Source organism: Episyrphus balteatus, chromosome 3 (genome assembly GCF_945859705.1).
Source record: "Episyrphus balteatus chromosome 3, idEpiBalt1.1, whole genome shotgun sequence".
In the NCBI taxonomy this organism is placed as follows: domain Eukaryota; kingdom Metazoa; phylum Arthropoda; class Insecta; order Diptera; family Syrphidae; genus Episyrphus; species Episyrphus balteatus.
Genome location: NC_079136.1, coordinates 86,408,443 through 86,426,309, shown reverse-complemented (window position 1 = coordinate 86,426,309; position 17,867 = coordinate 86,408,443). Strand labels below are relative to the sequence as shown.

Sequence of the window (17,867 nt, the reverse complement as noted above, 5' to 3'; positions counted from 1 at the left end):
TCGCACGTACTCGCTCATATGGTAAAAGCAGCTGTTATCTTAAATGTTTTTTATAAAAAACAAAATAGGGAAAATTAGAATTTGATTTTATTTAAGCATATTTCTGATAAATGTAAAAAATATATAAAATCTGTTTTTTATAATTAATAAAACACGGTTTTTAAGGGTTTTAATTACAAAACGAAGTATGCAATCTGATTTCTTGTATGGAAAGGAGTTTTTTATAAAAAAAATATTTGAAAATCGTTAAAGCCGTTTTTTTAATAATTTTTTATATGTGCATATGTATAAGAATTTTCTAACATTTTTCATTTCATTTCGAGGTACATACAGACGGACAGACGACACACAGAACATATGACGGATACAGTAAATAAAGTTTAAAACATTTTGTTTTTTACTTAAAAGAACTAAGTTATTTTCAGCAGTACACATAAAAATAAAATAATTTTTGCCCAAAAAATAGAATTTCTGAGTTTTTTTTTTTTAAATACACTTTATTCAATATATTTTATTTTAAACTCAAATATGTATAGGATAAAACTTCTGGCTTTTTGAAAAAGGTAAACCTTCCTTAATATTGTAGGTGCTGTCGTTCTGTTAAAATATTATTTTTTGAACTCAGTTTGTCAGAAAATTTCTTCTATCTCTTAAACGATGGAAAATTGTCCCTCACTATTATTTTTTTTTCTTAAATAACGTAGGCAATCGTTTGATACCGTTTTATTTATGAAATTTAAATAAATTAAAAAATAAAATAAATTTTTGTTCCTTTCAATAAATAAATAACAAAACAATAGGGCAACAGCGGCAATTTTTGTGGAATGATTTATTAAAGTGGAGCGATTTATTAAAGTTCAATTTTTTTAATTTTGAATTTCTATTAATAATAATGTTTGAATTTTCTATCCATATGCTTTTACTGTACATTTTGTACTGCTAATAATCCACTGGAGCTGTATGGAACGTTTTCGCAAGTGCTAAAATCCAGGGTTTTAGTTTTCGACAAATTTTCTATGGTATTAAACAAAATTTGTTAAAATATTTGTTGACTCTGAATCTTATCCTTACTTTTCATTTTGCTGGGTTGACTTGATTTTTTTTTTGTTCAAAGAAAGTCTACATCATAATTTGTATTCCGATATTGCTAGATTTGATTTTTTCGCCATAGATGTATTATTGTTAAAAGAGCGCAGTAGATCTAATGCAATTGCAGCAAAGTGGCACCACTGACGTAGATATACATTTTGATTTAATACAAAGTAAAAATTTACCTAAAATTTATAAAAAAAAAAAATGCAAAAACTGTATCATAAATGTTGTTTTACAATAAACTATTAATAGACCGAGAGCCGGGAGCAGATTTCTTGCGTGAGAGGTAACCGATTTATATGAATGTCAGAGGTAGCGTGGGTCATGGTAATGACGAATACCTAAGTCTGCCTGCATTTATTTGGGGCGTTGCACAGTGGGCCCATATGGACTTAGGCGTCTCAAAAATCTGTAACTTTGTTGTCTTTTGTGATAATTGCTTCAAATTTTTAATATAATGTCTTTGATATATAACGAATCATTCAACTTACTTTTTTTGAAATTAAAATTGATTTTAAGCTTTTAAAAATTAGTCAAAGTTCAAAAAGTACGATTTTCGCTTGATTTGGGTATTTAAAAATATCTGTAACTTTTTTGTCTCCTGAAATAATTAAACCAAATTTGGAACATATAATCTTTAATGTATCAGAAATCATTGAGCGTAGTTTTTTTTAAATGCAAATTATTTTTGAGCTTTGAAAAGTTAGGCAAAGTTCAAAAAGTACAATTTTTGCTCGACTATGGCGTTCCAAAAATCTGTCATTTCTTCGAGTCTGAAAATAATTAACTCAAATTAGGAACATATTACCTGAAATGTTTAATAAATTATTTGACTGTTTTTTTAGCTAATATTATTATTTAAGTATTAAACTTTTATTCAAAGCTAAAAAAAATACGATTTTGACTAGGCTAGAACGTCTCAAAAATCTGTATCTTTTGTATTTTAAAAGATTATTTTCTCAAATTTTGCAAAATAAGATAAAACTGGTTTCTTAATTTTATAAAGGCCTTCCTTTCGTGTCTTAAAATTACTTAATTATTTTTATGAGTATAAAATAAAGAAAAAATACATTTCAATGTAGTTTGTTTGTGTTACGTTATTTGAAAATAAAGCTATTTTATTGAAAAATTATAAGAAAAATATTGATTGTACTCATTTTAAATAAAGTCGTTTGTAAGGCAAAGTGAAATAGTCGAAAAACTACGCTTTTGAGAAAAGAGCAAAAAAAAAACTTGTTGTCAATTTTCACCAAAATCCTTCTTAATTAAATACTTTAAACGGCTCTTTTGAAAATCTTCGAGTAAAATCAAAATCAGTAAATTAAATCTCTATGTAACTTTTTCCATAGATACAATTTTTTTCAACAATTACAATATTAAATTCTAACATTTTTCTGCTACCTTAGACTTTTTCTAATAGTACAAATATCTTCAATTTCGGGTGCATATACTAAGTCTAAGAGCCCACAGCAAATTTTGGGAGTGGAGGTATAACCAAAATGTGAGTATGCAGTTTTATAGCCTTATGCTTTTTAATAACGAATTCAAAAGTCTGGCAGCTTTAAATCGCGGCTTTATATGGTTTCCGAGGGGTTAAATATCGCGAGTTTTCCAATTAATGTGAGTAGACTAAATTAACACAAAATCACATTCTGAATATAAGGACTGATGCTCTGTCATTCCCCCAAAGACTGAAGACATCAATCTTGACAGTGCGATCAATAGAACTCAAGATATGTATTGAAACAGGTCAGGATGCACCAAAATACTTTTTTTTGTACTATGTCTTTCGACAGATATATCGTTCTCTATCAAAGAGAAGCAGATAAAAGCAGCCAATTCTTTTTGTATCTTTTAGAACATAAACCAAATTGCAAACTTTTTGAAGTTTTTTTCCTACAGATCGAAAAAGGTCTGTCAAATCGAAAAACCGTTAATGTAATAAATGAAGGTAATAAAAAGATCTACAACTTTTGCTTCAAAGTAATTTTTAAAAAACCTCAAATAAAAGAGATATGACGAAAATAAGAAAATCACCCTTTGACTTGCTTCAAAAAAACCACTCTAACTCTTAAACCGAAGGTTTAATGGAAAAACTTATTTAACATATTCTGTAGGAAATTAAATTATCTTTAAGATTGCTATAAAATTTTTTCTGCTAGGTCCAATAATACGCGAGTTATGTGAAAAAGTAAAATAAATAAATTTTCAGAAAAACTGCATTTTCTGGACAGTCTGCCGGGGGTTTGGCCGCACTTAAAATGTCTGCCATTGGTATATTTGTTATCAGTGAGTATGTGGCGTTGGTTATCAATAAATTTTAAGTGGTTACGCTCACTAAATCGATTTTCAGAAAAATGGTACTTTTGATGCGCTTTTTCTCGACAACGCCCCAAATAAATGCAGGCAGACTAAGATATTCGTCATCACCATGACCCACGCTACCTCTGACATTCATATGAATCGGTTACCTATCACGCAAGAAATCTGCTCCTGGCTCTTAGACTATAAATTTTAGCATTTATCGACGAAGACAGCATCCCCTAATACGCTGCTGACCCAGGTTAATCTAATTATCATTAGGTGCTTGTAGTTGAATTCTTACATTTTATGAAAACTGGATCAAGTTACTAAAGTGTTATCAATTATTTTAATGATAATTTCATGTAAATAAAAATTTAATAATAAGACAAAAATATAAAATGCAACAGAGTGACACCAACATGATATTAATTTGTTATTCAATACTTAAATAATCAAGTATTAAACAATAAATAGTAAAAGCATACATTATATATAAAACAGGTTTCAGTTTAAATGCTCTTTCTTAATAAAGAAAATAAACTTTAAATTACATCAATACAATTTATTTATTTATTTATTTATTTATACAATTTATTACAGGATTTTGTAATCTTGTCACGAGTTGAATCTATTTGAGGTCAATGGTCGACACTTCGACAGTATTACCGAGTTAACTGCAATTGATGTAATACTATCAGATTAAAATTGATATTCCCTAGTTTTAATATTGTCGGCACAAAGCCAAAAAAATTAAAAAACTTGTTATCGGTCCCTCTATTCACTGTGTCGACCCCTATCCTCCATCTGTTGCCTAGAAGCCTAAAATATCAATTTTTGTTTATCAAGTTTATATAAGATTGCATGTGTTTCCAAAACTTTGAAGCCGTTTTTCTCAAAACTACAATTTTGCAGATTCGTGGTGTTGACGTTGTGCCCACGATATGTTTTATAAATTTTCAGATAAGTTGAGTTTATCAGACTAAAGTATAATAGATTTATTTTTTTTGGTAACTCAGTATTTAGATCATTAAAATTTTACACGGGAAACAACAACAAATTTTTTTTTATTTGTTGGTTTACAGAAATTTTTTTTTTCGAAACTTATATACATTTTTGACCTCTCAACAAAAAAGGATTATCTTATATATAAAAATGAGTTCGTTTAGTGTGTGTGGCCGATAAACTCGCGTTTGGCTGGTCCGATTTTGGTAATTTTTGTTTTGTTTGAAAGGTATTAATATGTAGATGGTTTGTATCAAAAAAAAATAATACCTTTTCTCGCATCTTTACATAGCTGTCAATTTGTACGAGTAAAAAACCACTCTCGCTTTTTAAAAATTTTAACTAAGCTTAATTTGTAAGCTTTCAAAATAATTAAAAAAGTCTGATTTTGAGTGAAACAAATAATTATTCGTCTTGTGATATTAGCTGCGTTCCTTTGGAAATATTTATCTACTTTTTAGTACTTAAAACTACTTTGATCTACTTTGCTATACTGAAAAAGTAGTTCGAAGCAGCTTTAAGTACTAAAAAGTAGATAAATATTTCCAAAGGAACGCAGCTATTAAATCCACATATGGACTGCACAAATAAAATGTATATCTCTGATTTTCATTGAGGACAAATAAGTAAAGCATTGGCACATCAATCAGAGTTATGGTTTGTATCTACATATTATATATATTTCTCCTGTGCGTTTGTTTGTGACCCTACTCCTAAACGACTAGACAGATTTTTCTAAAATTTTGTGTGAAATATATGTGAAAAGGTCCATCCGAAACAGGTTTTGTTTTATAATTGGACCCGGTAGGTGGCGCTGCTGTCAAGTTATATGCAAATTCTATATTTGGGGTCGAATAACTGAACAGATTTTTGTGAAATTTTGTTTATTTGATAAGGTCTATCCGTTACAGGTTTTGTTTTATAATTTGATCCAATAGGTGGCGCTGTTTTCAAGTTATAGGCAAACTCCATAGGTGGGGTCGAATGACTGGACAGATTTTTGTGAAATTTTGTGTTATGACCAGGTTCATTCGAGACAAGTTTTGTTTCATGATTGGACCCAGTAGTTGGCACTGTTGTCAAGTTTTAGGAAAATTGCATATTTTGATTTTTGTGAAACTTTTTGTGTCTGATATAATTTATTCGAAACATGTTTTGTTTCATAAATTGGACCCGGTAGGTGGCGCTTTTGCCGAAGTAGTTATAGACAAATTTCATATTTGGAGTCCGAAAGACTTGACAGATTTTTGTGAAAGTTCATTTGTGTGATAAGTTCCATCCATGTTTTGTAAATTATAACTGTATGCGGTAGGTGGCGCTGTTGTCAAATTATATATAGAAAGACTTGACGCTGTTGTCAAGTTATCGTTAAATTCCATATTTGGAGTCCGAACGGCTGTATAGACTTTTATGAATTTTTTTGCGTTTGATAAGGTTCATTCTAGACAGGCTTTGTTTTATAGTTGGACCCAGGGGCGTACGTTGAGTTGTCTGTTCCCCGGGGCAAGACTACATTTTTGGGGCCCCTTTGATATAGAAAATAAGAACAAATAAAAAAGGACGTATACGCCCACTTATTTTTTTTTGGGGCCCCTGATGTACCTATCATTTGTTGGGCGCTAAAATTATGTACATAAGTAATATTTTTTGGGCCCCAAGATAATATGTAATTTTTCTTTCAAAAAAGCAATTTTTTTTGGGACCCCTAAGGTAATACTTTTTTTTTAGATGAAATATTATGTGACTGGCTACCAATTCACTGAAAAATATAATGTGTCTCTCTTGTGTCCGAAGTGATTCATGTCAAGTATCTTATCTTTTTTGCTTCGATACTTTTATAACCAGTTGCCTTCTCTACATTGTCTCCTTACGGGGCCCTGGCGTGTTGGGGGCCAAGATTTTATAGGGTAAATAGGGGTAACACACAAAATTTCAAAACCAAGTTGTGAGGGTTTTTTTTGCAGTCATAGACCTTCGACAAAAGACTAATTAGAGGTACGCAAAATTTTGCACAGAAATTTGAGTTACACCATAAGAAAGATATTTAAAAAAAAAATTAGGGGTCTAAAACGGATTTTTTTCATAGGCCCTGTATTTTGAAATAAAAATTTTTGAAAAACAACCTTATTTTTAGGGACATTTTTGAGTAGTCTTTTATTTTTTTGGAATTTTTAAAAGTCTGCAAAAAAATCTCAAATTTATAGGAAATATAGGTTTTAATCATGCGCATGCATGTACAAACTTTTGAATTTTTAAAACGATTTTTGACCGAATAACGTGAAAAACAATTTTTTTTTGTCCCAAGTTTTTTGGCCGTTTTTAACAGTTTTCTATTTTTATCTTTTTTTCTTCAATAGATAAATGAATGAAAATTACAGTGTAGATAGATATAATAGGCAAGACTATATTTGTACAAAGTTTCAATTAATTTTGTAATGACAAATTTGAAATATCGGTAAAATAAAACTCTATTTTTCAACACGTTACATCTTTTGATCTGGAGCTTACAAAATTTTGATTTATCTTTATTGAGCATCCTGATAATATTTCCTTTCATTTGATATATCACACATAACGCTACATTCACTACAAGCTTCACAATGGTAAATTAAAAAACTTAAAAAACGTTTTTAACATAGGCCACTTTTTTTTTAATTTTAAAAGTGAATATTTTTAAATTAATTGGACGAACTTTTCAAGTTTTGATTTCCTTTTTGTATTGGGAATTATGACAAATTACAAAGTCGAAAATAGAAATAAATACAAGAAATGGCGGAACGAAGTCCGCCGGGTCAGCTAGTTTATAATAAATAAGAGCAATCGTTTGTTGTTATATTGTTTTATTTTTATTCTGGTGGATTTTTTTTAAATTCTTTTATCTTTTAAGCGCCAAATTTTGATAAATACAAAATCAAAATTTTAAGAAGCGAAAAATTGCAGCCTTTGGCAACACTGTTTGCTTTTGTGACCTACTTCACAGCAAATAACAATTTTTTTGTAATGCTCATATAAATTGTGATGGCACTGCCAAAATACTGCCTCACTTTGTGAGGGTCTTGCGACTTATGAGATTTTCCAGAATAGGTGTCTCTTGCAAGGGAAAAAAAAATATGTAGAGAAAAAACAATCATGAATCCATTCATTGAAAAATACAAACAAAATTCAGATGTATTAGGTGTGCAATCAATGCAATGGAAGCAATCCAAAAGAATTCGAAGAGCTCAAGATCTCTCAAAAGATAGCATTCAATTGACTGTTTTAAAACAAATACAGAATCTATCATTTTAATCACTTTAACCCCTTGTAACCCAACATCGTAAATTTTAAAATAAATAATGTCAATCGAAAGGGCTTTAGCTATAATTAAACACGTATTTTTTAAAAATTCAATAAATTCATTATTTGCTTAGTTATTTCGAAATTTGCGCAGTAAAAAAAAAAGTTTAAATAATTTATTTTTGTATATAAATGCAAAAATTCAAAGAAAAACTTACTTAAATCCGTTACTAATTTTCCCCGCCTTAGAAAACCATTTTTGGTTCAGATTTTTATTTTTGTATTTATATTTTTTGGGGAAATTACGATAACTAAGGCGGGGAAAATTAGTAACGGATTCTTGTAGAGGAGTTAAATACAAGCATTTTTTACTATAGGAAGGGGGGGTCTATCTTACCCCGTTTAGCAGGGAGGGGCAATTTTCTAAAAAAGTAACTCAAAATAAAAAAAAAAATTATTTAAAAACGATGGCAACACCTACAGTTATGAGTGATACATTTTTCAAAAGGCAGAATATTACACTTTATATAAGTTTTTAAATCAAGTTATTTTAATCAATACTTTTTGAAATAATCGATTTCAAAGTCAAATTTTGGATAAAAAAAGTTGAAAATTACACTTTCAAATTCATATATATATATGATGTGCACTGCTGAGGCCTGCCAGACCAAGATTTTCTTACTTAGCATGCTAAAAACTACCACTGTACGAATTTTCAGCCTTACAAGAGCTACCTTAGTCAAATGTGCCACTAGCTCTTGGACTAAAACTAGGTTTGATATGCACAAATGTGGATAAAAAAGTTTATATATACTTTACAATTTTTCAAGTAAAAGCATTTACTATTTTGTATGCATATGTCAATTAAATGTCAAATTTGTGATAAATGTATAGTTTGCTACAAAGTTTAAAAGTGAATCGAAATTAATGGAACCTTTAAATTGCAATTTTTTAAGATTGCATTTAAAAAGGTTGCATTCTCTGCCGCTCGGTAGTAATCACTAGGAAGCTTTTTTCCACTCTTTGAATCAAATCTTTCAAATGGTTAAAGAAACACTTTAAGACACAACGCTCCGCCTAAAGAAAACTATATTTTTTTTTGTTTATTCATATGATTTTTATAAATCTTTCTGGAAAAGACTAATTACAAAATTAATAAAAAAATTAAAACCTAGAATCTATAAATTCAAATTGTAGCTGTTTTGAAGGTCACATTCAAAACCATTTGTGACTTTATTACACTAATAAAGGGAAAAAGTAAAAAATAAACGAATACAAAAATGTAGCTAAAAAGCGATTAAAGTTTCAAAAATAATAATTATAAAAACTACTTTTTATTTAAGTTTTTAAAACAATCTTGTGTGATGTTAAGGACTTTGCAACCCAAGTAGAAGAATTTCCTATTAAATGCAAATAGGTAGCTTAAGAAAGTGGATAGATGAGTTAGCAATAGAGCTTTTATTTCTCAATTATTTTTGAAACCCAATATAAAGAACGATTAGCTAGAGTTCTTATTATTACGCTTGATTTTCTGCCTTGATGTCATTTGCCAAATTTACACCAGGAAAGAAAAATTAAGTGAACACTTTGATAGGTATATAACTATCGCTAATTACGACCTCCTTGATTTTGTTTCTTTAGTATACCTACTCTTATGAAGGTTCCTGAAGGTTCTGTGTTCTGTCTGACTGTTCCAAATAGATTTCATAAATTTTAATAGCTGTAATCTATGAACAAAGCATACCAGTCACTCTTGATTAGACACACTTATGACCTACTGGTTGCTTCCGGTTCCAAGCTCAACGGACGTACAAAAAATAAGCAGACTCTACTTCAGACGGGAATGATAATTATAGCTATGTTTTATTTTCCTCGTGATCCGGATCAGATCATTGTTTTTATTAGCTTTACAACAAAAGCAGGATTTTGTTTTGTTATTGTTTCGCAAATAAATCTGATCTGATCTGGATCACGAGGAAAATAAAACACAGCTTATATTGATGAAGAACTTTAGATGATTTTTACTTGCGATATATTTAGGTACTATACAATATCAAGTTATGCATTCGTACAAAAAAAAATAGTTTTTAGATTTAAAAAAAATTGAAATATTTTTTTGAAAAATCAAATTTTCGAAAACGGGACATTGATTTTTTTGAAATTATGGTTTTGGATGTTGATTGGTGACTTCTACAAAATGGCATACCAATTTTATTTTGAAACTTTTTTTCCTAAAAATTATTTATAAAAAATTATATTTATACCTACTATATTATTTTGATTTTTTTTTTTTTTTCTAAAAATGCATCTTAATATAACAAATAAAATTGTATACTTGATTTAGATGGCAATTTGATTTCAGATGTTGTTTTATTCCTTTGAAAAACGATTTTTATGTTTTTTTTTTTGTTTTTATACAGATTGTCCCACAGTCACCACCCCAAACGAAAACCATATATTCCTGAGGCCATTTAAAGTGGAAAACGTAAGAGGTAATTTTCTCGTTTTCGTCCCGTTTTCGAGTTACCACGGTTTTTATGATTTTTGCTCTCTTGTCCTTTAACTGGCCTTATCTTTGCCAAACTACGTTTTATTCGAAAGATTTTTTTACAACCAATCAAGAATTTATTACAGTTTTAGTTTGTATCAAAACTTTTTTTTCTGCGGACCACCGTTTCTCCACAATTTTGCATCAAACACAATTTTCCTAGTTTTTTTAGTTGTTTTTTACACTTTCATATCATTTAAGTCAAAAAAACACGTTAATGAGCATTAATTTTTTGTGCTTTTTATTAAAGCCCAGTTTATTTTCATAAAAAAAAATAATTTTTATTTCATAAAAAAGGCTACTGAAAGTAATTAAAAAAAAAAAAAATAAACAAACTAAGTGAATTAAAAAAAAAATAATTTTTAAATAAAAAATTAATTTAAATGAATTAAAAACTTTTTCTGAGCTATTAAGGCTAAGAAAAGAACAAATAGATAAAGCTCAGAAATTTATTTTTTTTAATTACTTTTATTATTAAATTAATTTTTTATTTCAAAATTTATTTTTTTTTAATTACTTTTAGTAGCCTTTATTATGAAATAAAACTTATTTTTTTTAATTTTTAGATAAAAAATTAATTTAAATGAATTAAAAACTTTTTCTGAGCTATTAAGGCTAAGAAAAGAACAAATAGATAAAGCTCAGAAAAAGTTTTAATTCATTAAATTAATATTTTATTTCAAAATTATTTTTTTTTTAATTCACTCAGTTTGTTTATTTTTTTTAATTACTTTTAGTAGCCTTTATTATGAAATAAAACTTATTTTTTTAAATTTTTAGATAAAAAATTAATTTAAATGAATTAAAAACTTTTTCTGAGCTATTGTGGCTAAGAAAAGAACAAATAGATAAAGCTCAGAAAAAGTTTTAATTCATTAAATTAATTTTTTATTTCAAAATTATTTTTTTTTTAATTCACTCAGTTTGTTTATTTTTTTTTAATTGCTTTTAGTAGCCTTTATTATGAAATAAAACTTATTTTTTTTATGAAAATAAAGTGGGCTTTAATAAAAAGCACAAAAAATTAATGCTCATTAACGTGTTTTTTTGACTTAAATGATATGAAAGTGTAAAAAACAACTAAAAAAACTAGGAAAATTGTGTTTGATGCAAAATTGTGGAGAAACGGTGGTCCGCAGAAAAAAAAGTTTTGATACAAACTAAAACTGTAATAAATTCTTGATTGGTTGTAAAAAAAATCTTTCGAATAAAACGTAGTTTGGCAAAGATAAGGCCAGTTAAAGGACAAGAGAGCAAAAATCATAAAAACGGTGGTAACTCGAAAACGGGACGAAAACGAGAAAATTACCTCTTAAGTTTTTCGACTTAAAATGGCCTCAGGAATCCATGGTTGTTATTGGGGGCGGTGACTGTGGGACACCCTGTATATACCTACCTACAATAATTACATTTACTAAATTTCTATGTTAAAACTCCTAAGAATTCTAGAAAGTTGAACCCTAAGAGCAAGTTTGTGCGACCCAGTAGTGCATTTTATTTTTTTATGAATCTAAAACATAGATAGGGGAGAGTGGGGCAGTTTTGAACACGGGGTACATTTGAACACTGCATATAAAATTTTAGTATATCAATCTTTTTTAGAAGTATTTCGATATTTGGACCCGTCAACACGATATCCATAAATGTCAATGACTTTCCATCGTTATCTCGGCTGACTTTCAGATTTATAGGTGGAAGGTGATTTTTATAGTGGTTTTGCATTATTTCAGTTTTTTAGTTGTAAGAGTTTAAAAAAAAAAATACAATTTTTGTTAATGGTTAATGAATTTAATACTAATTGACGGTGAATTTTTGAATGAATATATTAATGTTAAATATTTATTCAACATTTTATGTCATTGACACAGCTGGGGAAGTTTTGAACAAGTATGGTGGGGCACTTTTGAACATGTTCAAAACCGCCCCGAGCAGTTTGTATCAGACATTTTAAGGACACTTGATAATAAATAATAAATCGTAATGTTCTTATAAAAAAAATAATGAAACTAGCATTTGTGGCCAAAATTAAAGAAAAAATGTTAATATGTACAACATAATAGAAGATTAAAAAAAATGCCTGAATTCTTCTCGATGAGAACTCGATTATATACCTCTTAAGCGTTATAGAAATTAAAGTCAAGCTACCTACACCAATTAATGCTCCTGGTACATGAAGAACATCCGCTTTGTCAACATTTAGATTTAATATTTAAATCTAAATGCGATTTAGATCGCAAAATAATCTATTTTACTCTGAGAAGCATAAATGGTATGAATACCAATTTTCTAAGATATATTTTAAATTAATTTTTCTTGGTTTTTGTTTTTCTTTTGAACTTATAAATTTGATAAACTGATAACTATAGTATACATTTTAATGTTATTTTTTCTGAGTTTTTATTATTTGTTGGTGAATTGGATATGATATAATAATCAATTTGGAGTTTTTGTATGTTCTTATTAAAAAACTAATAAAAAGTTAAGTATTATTTATTCATTACAACGAAACTAATACTGCTGTTCAAAAGTGCCCCTTCCATGTTCAAAACTGCCCCATACATGGGGCACTTTTGAACATAAGAGCCTATAGCTTTAAAACATCAAAATTCAATATAAATAATTTGTTTAACTAATGAAATGTTCTTTGAAATCGAAGTTCAATGTTACTGTTCAATGTTAGTAAACTTTACAGATCAAGAAATCGAACATATTTCGTTCAAGCAGCTTCGAAAGCAAAAAGTGTTCAAATGTGCCCCACTCTCCCCTACACTAAAATTCAGCCATTTGATGAGCCACTGTCATATCCAACGCATTTGGAGTAGTAGATTTTACTTATACTATTAATTAAATTATTATTATTCAATCCATTTATATATCCAGAAGTTTGTAATAATTAAAATGAACAATTAAAAAACTACATTAAGACTTAAGACTAGTTTAAAGTGTAGTTATACAACTTATCTTGACACATTAAGTGATCATTATAATAAAAAATTATTTAATAACTCATGATCGACACTATAATGAATTGTAATCGATACATTTATAAAAGTTGTTACATGTAAAAAAAAAAAAAATTGTATAAAAAACAAATCTCCTGCTGTGACTTACTATAAAAATAACGAATGCAATTTCTCCGAGAACATTTTGCTAAACAAAGTGCTTCACTTAAGGTTAATTCTTTTATTTGCAATCTAGTATTCAACATGATCAGGAGCACCTTTTATGGAATTCTAATAGTATTGATTCTAGTACAATTCAATGAAGGAAAATTACGTAAGTGGATGAAGCTTGTTTTTCTTGGATGGAGGATTTTTTACTTAACCTTTTTTTTTTTCGTTCTATAGCTGCTGATATTAAGCCATGTAAGGCTGGGGATAAAACTTGTTTGGTGGAAACAATTAACAAGATCATTGAGACAAAATACAAAGGTCTGTTGAACTTTTGAACTGTTTATGCGAAGAACTTAACTTAAATTCATAAAATAGGTGACCCTGACCTGAATCTAATCAGCATTGATCCACTTCACATTGATCATATGGAAATTAAACAACCCAAATCAAGTGCTGTTAGTGTTGATCTATCTTTTCGGAACAGTGATGTGTTTGGCTATAAAACTTTTCGGGCATACAAAGTTCGGTAAATGAAATTAAAAAAATTTGAAATAAGGAAGTGATTCAAGGCATGGCAATTGAGTGACATCTGTGTACTTTACAACAATCATATTTCTGTTTTATAATTATATGGCTTTGTAGATCCAAGGCAGGGTTGTAAAAAATCATTTTTTTTTTTCCATTACAAATTTTAAAAAAATATTTAATATTTATAAAAAATGTTTGCATTTAAAAAAAAAATATTTTTTGCAACTGAAAAATATTTGCATTGAAAATTCAATTTTTATTGCAAATAAAAATGTTTGGCATTAAAAAATTGTTTGCATAGAAAAAAAATTCAATGCAAAATGTGTGCATCAATTATTTTTTTTAATATTCGTCGAATTTCTTACAAATTTGGGGTTTTTGGCCATATATTAGTTATTTCAAATCAGTGGCGTAGATAGCTTTTTGCTAAGGGGGGGGATAGATCTAGTTCGCAAATTTTTGTTTATGTTTTAATAATGCTTCTTTGTATTGTTTTTATTCTCTTTAAATTGGAGAAAGTTCTTTCGGTAGTTGACGTAGAAACCAGCAGTGTAGCTAATATCTTTAATAAAATATAAATACCATAACAACTTTTTTCGGTGCAGCTTTCGAGCGCTTTCAATGAGTTCATAGAGGAAGTATTTTTCTTTCAAATTTTTTTTGTAAAAATTTCATATTTTTTCCAACTTGGCACTAGAACAAAAATTGTGACCAATATTTCTATAGTAAGTTGGAATAGGTGATCCCGTACATGATCGTATTTTTTTTATTAAAAAAACAAAACCGACTTCCATGGATCAAAACTGGGTTTTATGGTTTTTCTAATAGTACTGAACAGGCACCAGCTTTTCAATACCTACAAAAAGAATTATCAAAACTGGTTCACTCGGTCCAAAGTTATGAGGTGACAAACACAAAAAAAAGTACAGACGAATTGAATAACTCCTCCTTTTTGGAAGTCGGTAAAACAGTTAGGAAATCCCGATTGTTTAAATAATATTTCCTTCTTGGATGAAAACTATAAGGAAATCTTATTGTTTTTGTTCAATTTTATGTGGTCTAGTTTTTGGTAAAACTCAACAGTTTCATTAAATTTTTTAGCTGCTTTGTCTATTTCAGACGAAGAATCCTTAGAAGGAACCGAAAACCCTTCTAGTGTGTTTTCATGGTTTGTACATTTTTCTCCAAGGCCCATTACATAGAAATCGAGAAAAAGATTGAAAACAGTAACACGAAAATATTCTTTACTGTACTTTGAACCGAAGGGTTCGAACGATTCTTTTGTCGCTTCACTATTCTCTTATGTTTAACGCATATGTCAAGGATTTCAGCTAATTTTTCCCATATACAAAAAACTTTCGAAAATGAGTCTGCCCGTTTAATTTTTAGTTGATCCCTTAAATCTTTAGCGAGCTCCATTGCTTGGACCAAGTCTAAATTCACTCTTTGAAACACCGACTTAATGGCAACGAAAGTTGGTAAACCATATTTATAACCTTTAAGCTAATCAAGAACTCGAAATCCATAGCGTTTTTTTTTTCAAAGTGCACTTCTTCAACTTATTTATTCATGACTGTTTATATCGATCCCAATGGGGGGGGATATATCCCCCTGATCCCCCCCCTATCTACGCCACTGTTTCAAATATAATAATATTGAACCTAATGTATGGTCAAACAGCCAAAATTGTATAGGAAATTGGATGAAATTTAAAAAACAAAAATATTTAATGTACACATTTTGCATTGATTTTTTTTTTTTTTTTCAATACAGAAAATTTTTTATTTGCAATAAATTTTTTTATTGCAAAATATTTATTTGGAATAAAAATCAAATATTTTTCAAGCAAATTGTTTTCATTTGCAATTATATTTTTTTTTTATGCAATTTTTTTTTACTTGCAACACATATTTTTCTTTTATGCAAATATTTTTCAGTTGCAATAAAATTTTTTTTTCAGTTGGAGAGCAAATATTTTTTCATGCAAATTTTTTTTTATTGGCAATAAATATTTTTTTTTTTTAATTTCAAATGCAGTTTTTGTTTAATCTATATTTTTTACAATCCTGATCCAGGGCCTTCCACCAATTAGATTTTTTTAAAACCACGTTAATACGATGAACGTTTCGTTCTTCAATTGACATGACATTATAATAAGAATAATTTTTAACTTTTCAGAGGATTTAAAGAAAGTCCCGAAGGCAAACACGTTGTTTATTTTAAAGGACCCTACGCATCTTTAGTTGGTGAATACGCTATTGATGGAAAAATTCTAATCCTACCAATTGTTGGAAAGGGCACAAGCAATATTACTCTTGGTAATTATTATTTTTAAAAATCTTAAATCAAACATAATTATCAAATCACTTATTTTAAAATTTTTTTTTTTTAATTACAGAAAATGTATATGTGCAAGTTTTAATTGATGCCGGATCAAAAGTAAAAGATGGTGCTACTTACATGGATGTAAAAAATGTTAAATTGAATTTAAATACAACAAAAGTTGATTTCAAAATGGACAACCTTTTCAATGGAGATAAAGAATTGGGAGATAATTTGAACAAATTTATGAATGAAAATTGGATGGATATTTATTCTGAAATTAGACAAGGTGTTTTAGATGGTTTTGGTAAAGTTTACACCGAGTTTATTAGGAATTTGTTTGCTTCACATCCATATAATGAACTTATTGAAGGTGGTAATTAGTTTTTGAAATGTCATATGTATGTGACAAGATTTAAATAAAACAGAAAAATCTAAAATGTGTTAATTTTATTTAACAAAGCAATTTGGAAATTTAATAAAACTTGTAGAAATAAATTTGATCTATGTTGGGTAAGAACACTCAGTAGGGGCCGTTTCTTCGTTTCAGAACCATAACTCTTGGGATCTGTAAGTGGTTTGAAAATACCTTCTTACCGCTTTTTATGATTACGTACTCTTTCTAGTACCTAAACCATAAAAAGTTGATCCTCGTCTGATCCACACAAGGTTTTTAGTGCACTGTTAAAAAGTTGGCTTAGTTTCTACGAAAATTTGGGTGACATATTATGAGACAACACCAAAATGTTATTTAAATTCAAAACTTTGAATATATTACATTTTTGAGTCTAATACAAGATTTATTAAACTTCAATATTTTTGTATTGAAAATCAAGGACGTTTTCCTTAATTTTAAGTTTCAATCTTATATATAAAAGAGAGTTCGTTTAGTGTGTGTGGCCGATAAATTTTTTTTTGTTTGAAAGGTATTAATATGTAGATGGTTTGTATCAAAAAAAAATAATACCTTTTCTCGCATCTTTACATAGCTGTCAATTTGTACGAGTAAAAAAACACTCTATCTTTTTAAAAAATTTTACTAAGCTTGATTTGTAAAGCTTTCAAAATAATAAAAAAAAAAGCCTGATTTTGAGTGAAACAAATAATTATTCGTCTTGTGACGAATCTCTCAATCTCTGAAATTCATTGAGGACACGTGTTTGATTATTGCGAGTAAAGCATTGGCACAGTTAGGATTGGATGTTCCAAATCGTGCAGACCAAGATGTTCTTGATTAGAAATACTACGCGAAAGGCAATAAAATTACGTTGAATAAATTAAAAATATGTGCCGAAGTTAAACGATCAACAAAAGTATGTATGTGTATGACACCATTATGCAAGGTGTCAGCAATCAGAGTTATGGTTTGTATCAATTACGTATATTTCTCCTGTGCTTTTGTTTGTGACCCTACTGATTCTAAACGACTAGACAGATTTTTCTGAAATTCTGTGTGAAATGTATGTGAAAAGGTCCATCCGAGACAGGTTTTGTTTTACCCGGACCCGGACCCGGTAGATGCCGCTAATGTCAAGTTATAGGCAAATTCCATATTTGGGGTCGAATAACTGGACAGATTTTTGTGAAATTTTGTGTTATGACAAGGTTCATTCGAGACAAGTTTTATTTTATGATTGGACCCAGTAGTTGGCACTGTTGTCAAGTTTTAAGAAAATTGCATA

The 17,867-nt window shown here is 28.8% G+C and overlaps 1 protein-coding gene across 1 annotated transcript; it reads left to right on the top strand.

Annotated features, from left to right (window-relative positions):
* Nucleotides 1–13,347: 13,347 nt before the first annotated feature.
* Nucleotides 13,348–16,625, top strand: LOC129916138 (protein takeout-like). Its single transcript, XM_055995931.1, has 5 exons — nt 13,348–13,498; nt 13,570–13,653; nt 13,711–13,861; nt 16,042–16,181; nt 16,262–16,625. The coding sequence occupies exons 1-5, from the start codon at nt 13,348–13,350 to the stop codon at nt 16,567–16,569; spliced, it is 834 nt and encodes a 277-aa protein (XP_055851906.1). The 3' UTR covers nt 16,570–16,625.
* Nucleotides 16,626–17,867: the final 1,242 nt, after the last annotated feature.

What these genes read in the sequence shown, in the direction of transcription:
- LOC129916138 (XM_055995931.1), top strand. Translation starts at nt 13,348, where the DNA reads ATGCAATTTCTCCGAGAACATTTTGCTAAACAAAGTGCTTCACTTAAG. An exon ending in CATTGAGACAAAATACAAAG is followed by an intron (nt 13,654 to 13,710) that starts GTCTGTTGAACT and finishes TTCATAAAATAG; the next exon opens with GTGACCCTGACCTGAATCTA. An exon ending in CACAAGCAATATTACTCTTG is followed by an intron (nt 16,182 to 16,261) that starts GTAATTATTATT and finishes TTTTAATTACAG; the next exon opens with AAAATGTATATGTGCAAGTT.